This window comes from Geotrypetes seraphini, chromosome 3 (assembly GCF_902459505.1).
Source record: "Geotrypetes seraphini chromosome 3, aGeoSer1.1, whole genome shotgun sequence".
NCBI classification, from domain to species: domain Eukaryota; kingdom Metazoa; phylum Chordata; class Amphibia; order Gymnophiona; family Dermophiidae; genus Geotrypetes; species Geotrypetes seraphini.
This window is the reverse complement of record NC_047086.1, coordinates 134,516,731-134,536,393: the sequence shown is the minus strand read 5'-3', so window position 1 is coordinate 134,536,393 and position 19,663 is coordinate 134,516,731. Positions and strand designations below refer to the sequence as shown.

At 40.6% G+C, this 19,663-nt stretch overlaps 1 protein-coding gene across 1 annotated transcript in view; it reads left to right on the top strand.

Moving 5' to 3' along the window:
* DRC1 (dynein regulatory complex subunit 1) overlaps positions 1-19,663 on the top strand; it is a 152,204-nt gene that overhangs the window by 114,038 nt on the left and 18,503 nt on the right. Inside the window, exons 12-14 of the mRNA XM_033935808.1 lie at positions 4,001-4,090; positions 14,080-14,166; positions 18,168-18,322. Of these exons, the coding sequence (XP_033791699.1) occupies positions 4,001-4,090; positions 14,080-14,166; positions 18,168-18,322 (332 nt within the window). The remainder of the gene's footprint in view (positions 1-4,000; positions 4,091-14,079; positions 14,167-18,167; positions 18,323-19,663) is intronic.

Below are 19,663 nucleotides of genomic sequence, written 5' to 3'. Positions count from 1 at the left end.
TGTCTACCAGCTAATTAATTAATTAATTATTAATTTATTCAATTTTCTATACTGTTCTCCCAGGTGAGCTCAGAACAGTTTACATGAATTTATTCAGGTACTCAAGCATTTAAATTGGGTTTTTAAAAATCAGATTTTAATGGCGCTTTCAATTATCAGCATCAATTAACCAATTTAAAAAATTAAGTTAGGCACCCTGATCTAGGTACCTACCAGTAAGCAACATTTATAGAATCAAGGCCTGTGTATTTTGCTAGGCATCTTCCTTTGTGGCAATTTTAATTGTATTTATAATGCTATGTACTGCTCTTTTGTGATATGTGAGCTGCTTTGTTATTGACTTGATAAAGTAATGTGGTTGCTGTGTTAGTCCACTTTAGGGTAAAGCAAAAACTAAAAGCAAAATACATTTAATGGCTTTAATAGAAGTAACTTTGAGCAATTGAACATATCACTTTTCCATATAGTCCCCATACAAGACAACACATTTGTTGTATTGTTCAACTAGCTTTTGCATTTCTTTAGAGAAGTTTTTTGACTCTTCCCAAAGCCAGGTGAGCACTGCTTCCTTTGCTTCATCATGCTTTGTCTTTTGCTCTCCAAGTTGTAGTGATTCATCCATTTTTCATTGCTAGTGACAATTCTCTCCAGAATACTCGGATCTTCTTCAGACCATCTCAGGAACTGGGTTGCAACCCCACATGCTGTTGCTTGTGCAGATCAGTAAGCTGTTTGGGAACCCATCATGCGCAGACTTCCTGTATCCCAAATCAGCAAGCATTATGGCAAATGCAGATCCATAGCTGATATCCAAATTTACAGACAATTGAGACACTGTTATCCGTTGGTCGGCCCTGTCAATGTGGTCTTGTGTGCGTGATGTTGATGGGCGACCAGAATGACCTTCATTGGTTACACCCGTTCTTCCCGCTTTAAACCTTTTTACCCACTCATAAATCTTTCATTGATTCAGGGTGCTATGTACATACTGAGTCAATATCCGATGGTGAATTTCCAGAAGTTTCACTCCCTCTGCCTAAAGAAAGCGCACTACTGTACATTTTTTTCAGTGAGCCAATCCTGCAGTGGAGCATCCATGTTTCTGATCTCATGGCTTCCACACGACTAAAGGCTAAGTGCTGCACAGTGCGTGAATGAATTATCTAACAGGCAATGTACATGTACATAAGTTGTATTTCACTAGCTCTGTTCCGGTTATTGTGTAATTTAACAATTGCCTTTAATTTTTTATTTGCAATTGTAATAAACACATACATAGTAACAAAAAAACCTCTCTTATACTGGCCTTTTTAGGGAGAATTTGCCCATCTCTCCAGAATCAGTTCATGTAAATTAGAATTTAAGTGATTACACATCAGCCAACCATTTCTTAATAAAATACATTCGAGTCAATATTGAACTGGCTAATTTAGACTTGGATATTCATTGCTGGACTCCATGTGCCCCTCCAACCCTCCTCCCATTCTTGTGCAAGTTACTTGATCGTGCTATTCACCGCCGTTGCCTGGACTTCCTCTCCTCCCAAGCTATTCTGGATCTGCTTCAGTCAGTCTTTAGCCCACTGCACTCCATGGAAACTGCCTTTACCAAAGTTTCCAATGACCTGTTACTGGCCAGATCCAAAGGCCTCTACTCCATTCTCATCCTTCTTGATCTATCTGCCACCTTTGAAACTGTTGATCACTGCCTATTCCTTGATATACTGTCCTCGATGGGATTCCAGGATTCTGCTCTCTCCTGGGTTTCTTCCTATATCTCCCATCGCACCTTTAGTGTTTTCAATGGTGGTTCCTCCTCCACACCCTTCCCTCTATCGATTGGTGTACCTCAAGGCTCTGTCCTGGGACCACTCCTTTTCTCAATCTACACTTGCTCACTTGGAGCACTAATCTCTTGCCATGGCTTCCAGTATCACCTCTATGCTGACGACTCCCAGATCTATCTCTCAGCACCAAATATTTGTACTGAAACGCAGACCAGAGTCTAAGCCTGCCTGTCTGACATTGCTGCCTGGATGACTCACCACCATCTAAGTTTCAAGTTTAGTTATTTCAAGTTTCAAGTTTTATTTTGGTTTGATGAATCGCTTATGTAGATATACTAAGCGAGGTACAAAATTGATAAAAATATGAACATATATTTAGATATACAATTTAAAAATTTTGAATAATGGGTTAGACAAACAGACTTACAGACCTACTAATACACAAGGTAAGAGGGAACAGAACTACCACTCAGTGTTTTAAAGTACAGAAGAGAACCATATATGGAAAAACACTACAGCACTATATGCACTTTATAATTTATACTGAGCCTGTTTAAATTATAGATTTTGAATGAATCTTTTTGCATATGTCACTTTGCCAAGACCAATGATGAAAACGCCACCCCAGCAAGGGCACAAAAATAGTTAAAAGTAGTGCCTTGAGTGTTTGAGGTCTGGTATTAAAATCTACTTGATGTTAGTTTTTTCCTCAGCTATTTTGTATATCGTATAGACATATTGGACATTTCTGAATTTTCCTTATTCATTTGACTTAACCAGATAATGCCACTTAATATTGACTTTATCTACATAAACAAAAACTAGGAAGAGTATTCTGGGGACAGAGTCAGGGAGGAGCCAGGAGGTATGCAGATATTGGCCATATTCCGTGCCAGTGTCTGCATTGCTAAGTGGCCAAATGGAACTGCAAAAAAACCTGTCCAAAACTAGTTACTTAACTATGCGGGTGTTGGCACTGAGTATAGGGAGCACCCATATAGCTTCTGGGTTATAGCTGGAGAATTGTTCCTCTTGAACCCCCCCACCCCACCCCCAACAACTGTAGCATGCTTTCCCTGGCCCCTCCCCCCATAGTACAGCACCCCCACTCCCTGTAAGCTCTCTTGGCCTACCGTAACATTCCCTGTGGCTTAGCAGGGTCTTTTGGGCAGGAGCAATCCCAGTCTTTGCTGTCCATGCTAACACCTGCATCAAAATGGCTGTCACAGACTCAAGTGGCAGTCTCACAAAATTGCATCTAGGAGTTGCAGCAACCAATTTGAGGCTGAAGCCAGCATGTTTGGAATATGACTGGTGCCCGCATACCACCCAACTCCTTCCTTATTTTACCCCTGGAACAGCCATCCAGTGTTTTTATTTACGTATGCAGATAGAACCCAAATTTCCTGGTAGACAACCAGGGAATTTAAGGTAGGCCTGGGGAGGGCCCTACTAGAGGGTGGAGAATGTGGGGTTACTTAAAGAGGAGGCCTAGGGGGGATCAGGAAGGAAACACTGTACTTTGGGGGAGGATTAGAATTGGGGGAGCAAAATTGAAGATCTCATTATGCGGGTCCTGGTTGATATTTTTTTAGTTGTTAGAGGCAGCAGTTTGGTGCCTTTTTTAAGGCTTTAACATTTGTGATTTCTCCACACTTGAGTTACCATTTGTATTACATGAGCTTCAATGCATTAATCTGTTGTGTACTAATGCAACAGCACATTTGGCTCAGGCCTGCTGGCCGACACACGACTTGTGTCATTTATGCTTTCATCACAGCATTGTTCAATAAAGCCTGACTGGTAATTGTCTCCTAGTTTCCATTGGTTTGCTGTTCACTCTGTTCCTTCTGTTGCTGGTGTCTTATTTACGGAGAGGTTTTGTCCTTCTGTTTCTTCTATCTGCTGGGACCTTTATAAGTCCTAACAGCCAGCACATGTCTGGTCAGCCACAGATATCCAATGTGAGTGCCTGGACATGAAATGTTATGAATATCTAAGCTCAATTTAGTCAGTAACAGGCAGCTTTTTCTAAAACAATCATCCTAAATATTGAGGGCTATATTTACAAGTTCTCACTTTTTTTACATATGGCCTATGGTACTAGAAAATTCAGCACAGAAAATTATAAAGGTAAAATATTTTGTCTGCTAAAGAGAGACAGTAACATTTTTTAAAGAAACAAAATATAAATCTCTTTCCATCCCTTCCTAGGGCTTTTTGATGGAAGATAAATTGCTGAAACTACTTTCGCCACTGGAAAAAGATGAGCGCTCCCTTTTGAAGCTTGATTCTGTCTTTCAGGTATATTAGTTGGCAAACTTTGTTGATATTCTTGTCACAGAACAGTATTTTCTTGGTATCTAAATTGTCACATACTGATAGCAAGAAGAGATGTAACAGCCTTATATTCTGGGAACATGTACCATCCGGTGCTCTGTGTGTATAAAACAATCCTCTCAACATGGCTGTCTTTGAAGCTCAGCTGTGGAGTGAAGGTGCCCAGTAGAGAATGACACGGTGACAAAATTCATCACCGTTCCCGTCCCCGCGGATAACCGCGGGAAATAATCCCATGTCATTTTCTAGTGTCTATTTCAACCTCAGTCCTTCTACACCAGCATTCTTCAAAGCAAAGCTTGCGGGTCAGTGGTTGTGCCCAATTATACTCTGATTCTTCCCTCTCTTCTTAAAGAATGACATGAAGATGGTTTCCCGCGGTTATCCGCGGGGACGGGAACGGTGATGAATTTTGTCACCGTGTTATTCCACTGCCCAGCAACCTAGTGCAGTCATCTGTGTTAAGTATTCTTGACTATTGTAATATTATCTATCTGGGTGCCTATAAGAAAATCTCTAAAAAATTGAGAGTGGTTCAAAACACTGCAGTTTGACTGATTTTTGATCTAAATAAAATGGGAGCATATTACTCCATATTATCAGAAACTTCATTGGTTGCCGATCAAGGCCAGAGTTTTGTTTAAATTTGCTTGTATTTGTTATAAATCAATCTTTGGCATTTCACCTGGCTACCTTGTTTCCCATTTTTCTTTGAACCACTCAAATACGTTTACACGTAGAGTTTGTTTGTTTACATTCCCTTCTGTTAAATTATGTTGTTATAAAAGGTTTCTTGAGAGAATTCTCTCTTTTCAGGCTGCTAAATTGAATGTTTGGTTTGGAAATATTATGCTAGGAGCTTCTTCCTATCTTGATTTAGAAAATTATTGAAAACACAATTATTTGATAAATTTGTATCCTAATGCATTCCGCTGTCTTTTAGAATTTTATGCATTTCTCATGTTTTACTATCTGATATATTTCCATTTTTAAATTGTATTCTTCACTGTATATTCAGTTTTACTTATTGTGAACAGCCTAGAACCATTCCTGGTCAGGCGGTATATAAAAAAAATAAAATTATTATTATTATTATTATCCGGTGGGAATCTCTTTTGTCGTTGAGAGGGCTTCCCAGTCTCTGAAAGGCAGGATGATGTTATTTACTCCCATGCTGAAGTTTGTTGCTCATTCTCCTTTATAAATAAATACTATAAAGTTCCTTACTTTTACTAATATAAGCCATAGCTAGTTTTAAAAAGAAACTAGTATGTGTGATGTTTATTCTATAATAGATACAAAAAGCCACTGTTGTTAAATCGAACAAGTCATATACTGGTTTGTCTTAGTGAATCTAACATCAAGGACTACCTATTGTTGAATTTATCCGCCCTTAGGGGTGTACTTATCAAATGTATGGACCTTCAGACTGCAATCGGGTATGTACCACCAGTTGCTTAATGCTTCATCGGTACAACCTTTGTTAATTCATTGTAACATTTTTTTCAGTGGTATTTTTTTATATATACAGTGGTACCTCGGTTTACGAGTGCACCGGTTTGCGAGTGTTTTGCAAGACGAGCAAAACATTTGCAAAATCGGTGCCTTGGAAATCGAACATGGATCGATTTACGAGCGCCCCCCTGCAATCCGGCACCCTCCCCCCCAGCACCCACCGACACGATTGGGCACCCCCCCGCCACGATCCGGCCCCCCCCTGATGCGATTGGGCACCCCCCTGCCATGATCCGGCACCTCCCCCCCCTTGACGCTTCTTACCCTCATCTGGGTACCGGCACCGGCATGTCCTGTGCTTGGTGCCGGTGCCCGAAGATCGGCCTCCTCTTCTGCTAGGCCTTGAGCATCTGAGCATGCTCAAGGCCTGCGAGTTCACGCCTGCGAGTTCAGAACGTGATTGAGCATGCTCAGATGCTCAAGGCCTAGCAGAAGAGGAGACCGATCTTCGGGCACTGGCACCAAGCACAGGACATGCCGGTGCCGGTGCCCAGATGAGGGTAAGAAGCGTCGGGGGTGTCCTGGATCGTGGCGGGAGGTGCCCTATCGCTTCGGGGGGGGGTGCCGGATCATGGCGGGGGGTGCCCAATCGTGGCAGGGGGTGCCGGATCGTGGCGGGGGTGTCCAATCGCGTGGGGGGGTGCCGTATCACAGGGGGGCCTTCGGGGGGAGCAATGCCGGTTCTCGGGGGGGGGGGGACGCATCAAAGCGAGTTTCCATTATTTCCTATGGGGAAACTCGCTTTGATAACGAGCATTTTGGATTACGAGCATGCTCCTGGAACGGATTATGCTCATAATCCAAGGTACCACTGTATATGTAAAACCTTTCTATTTTTCCAATAACAGACAATCACTTAGCTTATAGTGAGCCTGTTCTGTCTTCACCTCTCCCGATATGCATGTTTCAAAAAGAAACCTTTCTTCAGGGTCGAGGGAAACTGAACACATAAAATCATGCCTTACTTTCTCATAAATATAAGACAATCTACAACAGCTAATGCCTTTTCTAAATCATAATCAGAGATAGAAATATAGAATCAGGAGCCCTGCGCTTACCGGATTGAGGGAGCTGCATATACCAGTATATGACTTATTCTATAATAGAGACAATAGGTAAAAACTGTTTTGTCCTACACTCCTTCCAATAGGTGAGTAACGAATGCATATGGGAGGTATTCTTACGGATGGGGGGGAAGGTTGTCCAAGTTCATTCCTTGAGATCCTCAAACAGATTTTCAGGATGTCCCAGCCTGTGTATACATGAGAAGGATTTGCACACAATGGAGATGGTGGCATGGAGATCTCTCTCATACATATTAATTAGGGATATCCTGAAGCTCTGGTTTGTTTGCAGTTCAAAAACTAAACTGGACAAGCCTGGGTTAAAAAATGCATGTGTTCTTTTTAATTTTCAAATGTGCATGTCTTATTTTACCTGAAAAAGGTGCCCATACAAAAAGCAGGTTTAGGTGTGTGTTTCTATTTACCCATTAACAGTAATAAATGTACTCCCCCAATCATGTAGAATCACTAAGAAGACAGTTACTCACTTATTAATTGTTAATAAGGGGAGGTATCAGTGATTCAAAGTGCCAGCCAGGCACTAAAACAGAGACACATTTGAGCCTAAAAAGATTCTGTGCTGAGGGAACCACTAAGCCGATAGTGACATTCCCGGATGAAACAGAGAGTTCAGGGGAATCCAGCAACAATGAAAGGAGAGATCATCAAGGTAAATCATCCTTCCACTTTTTTATGAAGAGGTCCACCTCACAGACATCATCAGCACCCATGCAAACATCATGGATATCAACAACCAGAAGAATGGAGGGGTCCACGGACCATGTCATGCAGTCCTAAGAGTCTTTGATTGTGAATTTATCTAATCAACAACTTACCACCTCTCAGTTACAGATCTTATGGAAGGGATTTTCTTTTGTTCCTACTGCTACTCATAATTCTTTAAAGATATGTAGAGACATTTCTCAGATCATCAGGAATTTACATGTTAAGTTGCACTTTTCTACGGTTCATCCTCAGAAAGATATCACCATTTTCCTGATCAGTATTTAAATATTTGGTGTTATGAGATCTAGCCATATTGGAAAATAAAAAACACCATAGTGGCAGATTCAATTATACCAAAAAACAACAGTCTGCACTTACAACATTGAGACAAAACTTTAATATAATTATTCGTCATGCTGATAAAGGTGGATGAAGTAGAGCAGAGTTTCTCAACTTCTTCAAGTCAAGTACCCCCTAACTCTAACAAATATCAACCTTGTACCCCTGCCCAAGCTCCACCCCAGACCCCACCCCATAATGATAGTAATCTGTAACCTGTCACTAAAATCATCAGTAGTACCTGAAGATTGGAGGGTGGCCAATGTTATGCCAGTTTTTTTAAAAGGGCTCCAGGGGAGATCAGGGAAATTACAGACCGGTAAGCCTCACTTTGGTGCCAGGCAAAATGGTAGAAACGATTATAAAAAATAAAATTGTGGCACACATAGACAAACATGATTTAATGAGACGGAGTCAGCATGGGTTCAGCTGAGGGAGATCTAGCCTCACAAATTTGCTTGACTTCTTTGAAGGTGTGGATAAAGGTGAGCCAGTTGATATAGGTTATATAGATTTTCAGAAAGCTTTTGATAACAATCTCTGTGTATTACATTATCTTGTATTTTCGCATAGCATAATCTTTTGTTAACCGCATTGAACTTAGGGTTATGCGGTCTAGAAATTTGTTATTATGTTATGTTATTATGTTATGTTATGATAAAGTTCCTCACGAGAGGCTCCTGAGAAAATTAGTGTCATGGGATAGGTGGCAAAGTTCAATTGTGGATTAGGAACTAGTTATCGGATAGAAAACAGAGGTTAGGGTTAAATGGTCATTTTTCTCAATGGAGGAGGGTAAATAGTGGAGTGCCGTAGGGGTCTGTACTGGGACCAGTGCTATTTAACTTATTTATAAATGATCTGGAAATTGGAATGACAAGTGATGTGATTAAATTTGCAGATGACACTAAACTGTTCAAAGTTGTTAAAATGCATGCGGTTTGTGAAAAATTGCAGGTTAGAAAATTGGAAGATGAAATTTAATGTGGACAAATGCAAAGTGATGCACATTAGGAAGAATAACCTGAATCACAGTTACTGAATGCTAGGGTCCACCTTGGGGATTAGCGCACAAGAAAAGGATCATAGGCAATACGATGAAACCTTCTACCCAATGTGCAGTGGCAGCCAAAAATGCAACCAGGATGCTGGGAATTATTAAAAAAGGGATGGTTAACAAGACTAAGAATGTTATAATGCTCCTGTATCGCTCCATGGTGTGACCTCATCTGGAGTATTGCGTTCAGTTCTAGTCTCCTTATCTCAAGAAAGATATAGTGGTGCTAGGAAAGGTTCAAAGAAGAACGACCAAGATGGTAAAGGGGATGGAACTCCTCTCGTATGAGGAAAGACTAAAATGGTTAGGGCTCTTCAGCTTGGAAAAGAGACAGCGGGGGGGGGGGGGGGGGGGAGGGACATATGATTGAAGTCTACAAAATCCTGAGTGGAGTAGAACGGGTACAAGTGGATTGATTTTTCACTCCGTCAAAAGTTACAAAGACTAGAGGACACTCGATAAAGTTACAGGGAAATACTTTTAAAACCAATAGGAGGAAATTTTTTTTCACTTGGAGAATAGTTAAGCTCTGGAATACGTTGCCAGAGGATGTGGTAAGAGTGGATAGCATAGCTGGTTTTAAGAAAGGTTTGGACAAGTTCCTGGAGCAAAAGTCCATAGTCTGTTATTGAGAAAGACATGGGGGAAGCCACTATATTATCGGTAGCATGGAATATTGCTACTCCTTGGGTACTAGTGACCTGGATTGGTCACCATGAGAACTTGGGTACTAGTGACCTGGATTGGCCACCGTGATAACGGGCTACTGGGCTTGATGGACCACTGGTCTGACCCAATAAGGCTATTCTTATGTTCTTATGTAATCTCTTCCATTAATTTTTCATATACATACAATATAATCTTATTAATACATAATGGTAACCACAACATTTAAAGAAAACACCCACAAAGCACATTATCATTTATATTCGTTATTTTTTTAGAGGTCAAGGGCGATGACTTAAAAATATGCAATGTCACCTCAGTAAAAACTATAGAAAAATAGACAAATACAGTGCAAATTATATACAACAGATATAAATTTTCAAAACTGACACATTTCAATCACTAAATTGAAAATAAAATCATTTGTCCTACCTTTGTTGTCTGTTGATTTCATGAGTCTCTGGTTGCACTTCCTTCTGACTGTGCATCCAATATTTATTTATTCTGCCTCCTGCACGCTTCCTCTTCTCCGGACCTCATTCCCTTCCCCAACCAACATCTCTTTCTGTTCCTCTTCCTCTCTCCTCCACCCCCATTGGCAACATGTCTCCCTCTCTCTCTCACTATCCATCTGTCTTTCTCTCATTCCCTCCCTTGCTGCAGTGAGCTGGGAAAGAGAGAGAGATCCAGGGTGCATCTCTCCCACCTCCTCTACTGCCACATCCAACATTTCTCCCTCTCTCATCCCCTGGATCATGTGCAGCATTTTTCACCACTGTCCATCAGCCTCATGCTCATTTCTCCTTCTGTCACCCCTCTCCAGGACCATGCCACATCTCTCCCTCCATCACTATGTCCAACATTCCTCCCCCTTGCATCTTCTTCAATCTGTCCCTCTGTTCCCTCTCCACCACCATATCCAATATTTCTCCTTCTCATCCTTCTATTTCCCATGCATCTCTACCTCACTCCTCTCTCTATACCCAACAATTTTCCTTTCTTTCGTTCCCCATGTGCACCATCATTTTCCTTCTCACTCACACACTCATTGTCCATTTCTATTCCCTCCCTCCTAGGTCCCAAGTTAGTGCCCCCTTCTTCCCTCCTTTGTGTCCCATATTCATGCCCCCTCCCTTCCTTCTGTGTCCCAAGTTCATGCCCCCCCAGCCTTTATCCCAAATTCATGCCCCTCCTATGTCCTAAAGTGCTTCTTCCCCCCTCTTTTCTCCCTTTCTCCCACTATCATATCCTCTCTCTCCCTTACTTGCTCGCTCCAGGGCCGTACTTGCTTCCTTATGGGCCATCCAGCTGGGCTGCTCCTTCCCACCTTTAGCCGCCCGTGGCAGTGGCTATTACACCCTGCACATGGCTGATCCACAAGTCTTCCCTCTGAGCTCAATTTATGGAAGAAGCCCAATGTCTACTGAGTGATACTAAATATTATCATAGACTTCAGGTTGATCTTACTGACTCTTTAAAATCTGAGATCACTACAATAGTCACCAAAGTCGTAGATGAAGGTTATCTTACCAAAGCGGAAGCACATTATTTTGTCCTTATGCAACCTAAGAAAACAATTTTGTATTTAGGGCTCCTTTTACTAAGGTGCGCTAGCATTTTTAGCGCATGCTGAAGATTAGCGCGCACAAACCCTGCGCTGAATGAAAAATGCTAACGCAAGCTCTATAGAGGCGTTAGCGTCTAGCGCATGGGGCATTGTAGCGCGTGCTAAGTACGCGCTAAAACCGCTAGCACACCTTAGTAAAAGGAGCCCTTTATCCCAAAAAAGCACAAATCATTAGACAAGCCACCAGGATATCCTAGTGTCTCTTTATTTAATACAATATTAGAACCTTCTTCTAAATTTATTGATTATTTTTTGAAAACTTTTGTTTCTCTTGCTAAATCTTATGCAAAAGATACTATAGATTTTTTTTTTTTGAAAGAGTTCTCTCAGGAACCATTGAGACATCTGATATTCTAATTACTTTAGATCTTACTGCTCTGTATACAAATATTCCTCAATTGGCCACTTTAGAAATTATCAAAACAGCTATCCTCACAGATATTTTAATGCAGTTAGCCGAGATTGTTCTGTGCAAAAATTATTTTTTATTTGGCACTGATTTTTATCTTTAATCATTTGGCACTGCAATGGAGACAGCTCTGGCACCTAGTATGGCTGACTTGTATGCCTCTCATTTTGAAGCAATGGTGGCTGAATGTTATTAAGAGGGAGTGGGAACCTTGATAAAGCCCATCGATTCACACGGGCGAAACATGTCGGTGTAAAGAACCCCCCCCCCTGCACAGCGTCTTACTAAAAGCTAAGTACTTTTAGTATTTACACTTAGTTATTTAAAAATATTTAAAAAATTGATAATGCGTGCTGGTTCCAATGACGAGTGGGAGCGTAAAGCCCTGCACAATGAGAATTTTTGAGTGCGTGGTGGCCCGCTGAGGACCAGTGAACATAAAGCTTTAATTCTAGCTGAATGAAGTCTAGCAAAGCTGACTGATAACTTCTCTCAGCTGAGTTTGGAATATATGACAGTGTCTTCATTCTAATATACCTTATCAGAATAGTGCTGGTGTCTACATCTCATTTTGAAGAGACATGGCGATAGTCTTCATCATGATGGACACATATTAAGATTTATAGACAATATTTTTTTAATCTGGTCTTCATCACAGTTTGTCTTATGGATGAATACTTTGGATATCAATATAAAATTCACTATGTCTAGTCACATCCACAGAACATGAGATAAATACTACAGTATTTAGTAAATCCACCAACTGTAACAATTACCTTCATTATTCCAGTTGTCATCCTCAGAAACTTAAGGACTTTTTGCTTATCACCCAGTTTTTATGAATCAGACGTATTTGTACGTCTGTGACACAGTTTAAAATAGAGGCCAAACGTCTGTTTCAGAAATTTGTAGCCGGAGATTATCCAGCCAAAGTGGTTAATAAAGCATATAATAGAGTTTTATTTGCTAACAGAGATCTTTTACTGGCGCCTACTTGTAATAAACATCTGACAGATGCAGGTATGAGTTTTGAGACACATAACTATGGCCGTTCAAGTGGCCAAAATCATACAATGCCATTGGCATATTCTTGAATTTCATTCAATTTTCCAGGCTCGGCCACACATAGCTTATTCCAGAGGACCCAGTATCAGAAACAGAGTACTTTTCAATCACTGATATGTGACACAGAAGTCCGTGTGGCATATGTAAGTCCTGCGAGACATCTTTAGCAATTTTTCAATGGATGTATCCATTCACTTCTAGAGTGTACCATCTGCAATCTCTAACTCCATGTCAATCTTCTTACATAGTTTATGTGATTTTATGTCCCTGTGATAGAATCTATGTGGGATGAACCATAAGGTCTATGCAAGTATGGTTGAGTGAACACTGCAGTAGATTGAAAACTAGAACTATTAATGTTTCTCTTGTGGAACATTTTCTTGAAAAGCGACATCAATTTGATTAAATATGATGGTTCATTTTGAAACAAGTTGTAAAGTCTCGAATAGGAGGTGACAGACAACAATGACTTGCAATTAGAGAACAATATTGGATTCATCATTTAAATACTGTAGGTCCAAGATTATTCTCAAATATATTGAACGATTGACATACCATTTTCATACAAATAAAGTTTACGACATTATGATTTCTCCGCTGTAGTGAGAGGCGTTCTTACATCACAGTTCAGGGAGTTTTAAGCCCATGATTATCTCCTGCCGAACTCGCTGCTTCACTGCAGATTTGATTGCTGCATTTTGTTAAACAAGATCTGTCGGTTTTCAGATTTTGCTTCAGAGACAAAGAATGCCACAGATCCCTGATGAAAGAAGTGAAACAGGGGCCTTATAAGAGATATTTATTTATTTGGGAGTTGGTCTCAGATAAGTTTACTGATGGCGTTTGTTAATCATTGAGACATTTCTCAAAGGGTTTGGGCATATATAACACAGATTTTCATTAGAGGAGACAGTTTTCTTAACATAATTATTTCACGAGGTATTATTTCAAGCATGTGGTTTATATGAATAAAACTGGAGGAGCGACATGATATGAATTGTGAGTGACAACAGAGTCTTTTTAGGCTCAAATGTGTCTCTGTTTTAGTTCCCAACTGGCACTTTCAATCACTGATACATAAAAAATTATTTACATAAAAAATTATTCTAAGTAATATACAATTTTACTTATCATTAAAAAGTGAGTAACTCTCTCCTTAGTGATTCTCTGTGATTGGGAGATAACATTATTACTGTTGATGTTCATTCACTCTTCCTCATATCCGGTTTTTGAGGATTATAGTCTAGTTATCCGTTGGGCAGTTCTTAAAACAAGAGTATATGTTCACTTTCACTTTAGCGCAAAATTCATGGGTAAATTTATTCATGAGCTTTGTAGATTTGTGGGCAGTTTGAATATTGCCCTCCCGATGACTGAAATTTTGCCTTGTGAGTCTGAGTCATTTCTGTCAGATCTATTATGCTGCATCTAGTAGCAGAGATCGGATATCACTAATAGTGTGGCTATTCTTCTTCTTCCACACAGGCCCTTGGAATTGAGAGTGAAGATGACGTATATAAACTTGTGGATTTCTTTCTTAAATACAAAACTCAGCATTTATCATCAGAACTGGTAATATAATAAAAAGAATATAGACTATGGTACAATCGAATGGTCTTTTCATTTGTACACATAGAGGCACATTTTCAAAGCACTTCTATGGTACTTTGTGTGTCTAAGTGCTTTGAAAATAGCCTCATAGTGAATAAAGCAAAAAATTGTAAGTAAAGAAGATATTGATAAAATATTTATATTTATGATTATCTTAAGGATATTAAGAATACATAGAACAGTGCTTTGAATACATGTCCAAGGCAAATATATGTCCTGCAACTACTATTTAGGTTTATGCCAGGTACTTGTGACTTGGATTGGCCTCTGTGAAGATGGGTTACTGGGCTAGATGGACCATTGGTTTGACCCAGTAAGGCTATTCTTATGTTCTTATGAATATGCATATGTTAATTTTGCATATATTTGGTGTCCAGCTCATGAAAATATTTCTTGTGCATATTTTCTTTTGAATATTTTGAAAACTGAACTAGCTGCTTGATCAGCAGGATAAATTTGGAATGCCCTGACCTGGAAGGAACTTTTTTTTTTTTTTTTTAATAATTCTTTATTCATTTTTTCATCTTACATCAAGTGTATAAATAATAAAACATTTGAAATTGAATACATCACTTGAATTTCTTTTATAACATTCAATACATAAAGTTTATTCCTTTACCTCCCACCCATCCCTTAACTAAATCAATCAAAAATATCATATAAATATACTTTTTTATTAATCTAGACATTTAATAAAATATATAACCACCCCCCCCCCCCTCCCTACCTGGAAGGAACTTTTATAGATGCTGCTTTAATGCTGTCCCACCCCACACACAATCACATCCACACATATCTAACCACTGAGACACTTTTATTACCACATGGTAAATGTGGCAGTGCACAGTAAGGGGCAATTTTATAACATAGGCGCTAATGTTTAGAATGATGGCATTTGTGTGTTTGTATACAAATGTGCATAAATGCCAAAATTCTACCTAAGCACATTTGCAAAGAGGCATATACTGTACACAGGTAAAGCATGGGCAGAATGCTATAGTTTATGTGTGTATCTATGGCATGCAAATTTATCTTTTGAATATTCATTACAAATCTCGTGATAACCAAACTGATTTGATATATCCTAGGGCCTGGGTATAAAACTCCTATGTTGAACACTAGGGAGATGATTCTACAAACAGGCGTCCTGACTGTAGATAGGCGTCCTACTGCCGTCTGGCAGCCAATCGGGATGCAAGTTTGTAGAAAAAAGTCTACCGAGGAAGGACGCCTACACTGTAGGTGTTTGTCACGGGTCTAGGGACACAAATAAGGACACAAGCTTGCCAGAGGCGGAGCATGGGGGTGGTTTCACCCAGAAGAGGCCTTGGGCGAGTTTAAGCATCTCTACACATCTCCCTAGAGCCACCATAGATGCCTGAAATGCTGGCTTACATTTCAAAAGCTAAGAGTAGATGTGGCCGGCTGAGCTGATCGCGTTACGGGAATCCCTGATCAGCTGAGCTGGCAGAAAACCCCATGAAACCCACCCCTGTGATCAGCAGGAAGGATGCCCACTCCCTCCTGCCTAACACCCACTGTCACCTGCACCACATCCGAAACCGGCAGGAGGTATGTCCACTCCATCCTGCTGCCGGGCCCCCTCATTCCCCTGACACCCCACCCCAATACCACAGAACCCCTAAACACCCCACCCTGACCCCTGAACCCCAACACCCCACCCTGACACCCCTCAAATCTCCCTGTACCTTTAGAAGAAGACCAGCAAGATGGATGCCCATTTCCTCCTGACGGCAGACCTGCTTCTTCAAAATGGCAGGCTTTCCCCTTCCCGGAGCATCCTGTGATGCACAGGGGAGGGGCTTAAGGCCCTGATTGGTCCAGATACCTAAGGCCTCTCCCATAGGATGTGCCTTAGGCACCTGGGCCAATCAGGGCCTTAGGCCTCCTTCCTGGTGCATCCTGGGATGCACTGAGAGTGGCCTAAAACTCCATTTGGCCCATATACCTAAGGCCTCTCCCATATTTATTTGGATTTATTAATCGGCTTTTCATGAAGAGATTCACCCAAAATGGTTTGCAATACATTGAATAGTAATGGGTACTCTTAATGGGACAGACAGGGAAAAATGCTTGAATACTTGAATAAATTCATGTAAAACCATTCTGAGCTCCCCGGGAGAATGGTATAAAAAATTGAATGAATAAATAAATAAATAACGTATTTTCCCTATCTGTCCCAACAGACTCACAATCTGACAGTAGTACCTGAGGCAATGGAGAGTTAAGTGACTTGCCCAGTATCACAAGGAGCAGGCTGAGATTGATCTTGCAACCTCAGGGTACTGAGGCAGCAGCTCTAACCATTAGGTCCCTCCTCCACTTCAAAGCACAGCATTGAGATTACCAAGCACTAATGTCACTGGTGTCATTTAAGTGAGGACTGCTCATTCCAGATTGGAATTTAAATCTAGTCTTGAAATCTTTGCAGCGTGAAGCCTTTGAACCTTTGAGGAAGATCACTCTTAAGCAGTGGTTCTCAACCCTGTCCTGGAGGACCACCAGCCAGTCGAGTTTTTGGGTTAGCCCTAATGAATATGCATGATAGAGATTTGAATATTATGGAGGTGATAGGCATGCAAATCTGCTCCATGCTTATTCATTAGGGCTAACCTGAAAACCTGACTGGCTGGCGGTCTTCCAGGACAGGGTTGGGAGCCATGGATCTTAAGGATCTTACTTTTTATAGAGATTCAAGTCCTTTCACACAGAGATCACTTTCTTTAGTGTACAAGGGCTGGCATCTCTATTCATACGGTACCTTCTTTCCAAATGTTGTCTCAGCTTTTTATTTGAATCAAGATCTCCATCTTCCATCTTTCTGAAAGAAGACTATGACTTTGACTTCTCATCCTTACACCTTTTATATGTTAAGAGAGCTCCTATTCGCAGTGACGTGTAAGGGGGCAGACTTCCCCAGGTGCCATCTTGATGGGAGTGCCAACACCTCTCCACCCTACCATGTCACGCTCACACCCTCCTTTCCTGCCCCCCTGTACCTCTTTAAATCTTTGCCAGCACGAGCACTACTCTGGCTTGCTGCTTGCGCTGGCCTGGCTCCCTCTGAAATCACTTCTGGGTCACGGGGCCAGGAAATGATATCAGAAGAAAAGCCAACGCTGGTGCGAGCAGCAGAACGGAGAAGATGCTCACGCTAGCAAAGATTTAAAGAGGTATGGGGTGGGAAGGGAGAGCGTGAGTGTGGCATAGAGGGGGTACAGAAGGAGCAGGGGGTACGGAGTAGAGGGCAAGGGGGAGCATCACCTACCCTCACTACACCATCCTGGGCACCTCCTACCCTCACTACTCCACTGCTTATTTGTTATTTATCTGAATAGAGATCAGGAGAGCAATTTGAACATCATTGTTCTCTGTGCTGCTAAATTTAGGCCTGCCATTCATTTTCCTAGATTTATGAGCCTAATTTAAGTGCCTAGTGCTATACATCAATGCTAAGCTCCTAACTTTTTACCCTACCCAAAATACATCTCTGTCACCTTCCACTTTTCAGGCTCCTTAATTTAGTAGTTTATTGAAATTTTTAACAAAATTCTAGGAAATCCATCCAGGTAAATGTTCAAAAGGGCCAATTTAGGAACCTAACTCTCAAAGGTTAAGGGCATAATCCCTTTGAATATTGGCCTCTGCATTTCCTCTTTCTGTAACTGATAGAATGGGGGAAAATCACTTATATATTTGATAATCCACAAGTATGAATGTTATTTATTCCTCTCTCCAGAATGAGCCCCTATGAACACATCTTTAATTCAGTTTAGAGTGCTTGGTTCTGAAGGCTGTACTTCTAGTCACCTTGAGGAAGACAATTTTCAACTGGGACATCCTAGTCAGGTTACTACTTTAGTTACTAGGCTAAATCCCTTTGAAAACTGTTTTTCAGAAGGAAGTAGAAACATAATTAAATTGCCTTTAATTTTCTTCAGGAAAAAGATTATGAAATTGATGAAACTGAACTTGCTGAAGAACCAGAAGAAATATTATGTGCCCAGTTGCAAAAAATAATCTCAAGTGAGCTTATCCACCCCAATGATGTCCTCCATGCTCTTCGAGTCTTTGTCTTTGAATACAAGAAGCCAAGGTTTGCTTGTAATGTAATTGTTAGACTGGAATGAGTGCATGGATAGTTGTTTTAATAGGATTGGATAGTGCAAGGTAATGTGAAAAGAGCATGTTAAGTAAATATCGTTGAGGTTGACCTAATGGCCTAATGTTGATAGATCCTGGTTCAAGTTCCAGTGTTGAATATCTAGATAAGGCAGTCAGCACTGGAACCTATCCTAATAGTGGCAATATTCAGGGCCAGATTCTCAAAACTTTAACGCGGTTGCTAAACTGGTTTCCAGCGGTTTAGCTTGGTGCATTTTAGCGGTGGATTATCAAAATGGATTTTCTCTCCCCTTCTTCTACAAAGTAATAACCCCGAAGCCCATAGAGATTTAAAGGGCTTCGGGGCTGTTACTGCACGGCAGCCACTAACGTGGCTTTGTAGAAGAGGAGAAGAGATAATCCATTTTGATAATCCGCCGCTAAAATGCACCAAGCTAAACCGTTGGAAACCAGTTTAGCAACCGCGTTTGTAGAAGAGGAGGGTCAGTCTTTAGCAAGTTTTCCAGCAGTCTCTGACACTGCCATGCAAGTGGGCAAGTAGATTCTTAAAAATTGCTGAGCCATTCTCCAAGAGTGGCGTCGGCTTTTGGCAACAATATATACTTTTTTTTTAGGGGAGTGGTAAAAGCACATTTCTTGAGCACGCGTATGATACCCCTCTCTTATGTGTTTTTGGCTGTGGTTCATGATAAAATTCTACATTAAAAACAAATTGCAAGATTTACCTGAATTATAGCAGTTTATGAGAAAGGCATGTTTTATGCGCGCTTGTTAAAAGCTGACGTTTGTAAGCCACTTGTGTTTTGTGTTACAATATGGATGGTGGTTCATATTTTCGCACTTCACGCTTCATGGTTCATCACTTCCTCAAAGAAACGCTGGGATTATATCTGTTTTTGAGACACAAACTGTTCGCACTGGACTTCTATCTGTTTTTGTAACATGAACAGCTTTTGCAACCAACTGCTTCAGCCACATGTGTCGTGCGTAAATGACAAAAACATATGTTCAAACAAGGCATGTGCTTATTGTGTTGCATTGCATTTCCCTCAGTTATTTCCCTGATTATGTAAATTTCAACACTTTCAGATAAACCTCAATCAATAAAGATGAATAAACAGACCTCAGAAGTACCACCTAATACTCAAACTTCTCATTTACTAGGCTTTACGTACTAATTTCTCATCGGGTTCTTCATTTACTAACTATTCTAATAAATTATTCTACTAAATTGTTTCACCACCATCTGTTTAAAAGGATGTTACAGATACTTAGCTTGTAATTGTGGTCTTATTTGCAAGGATTCGATCGC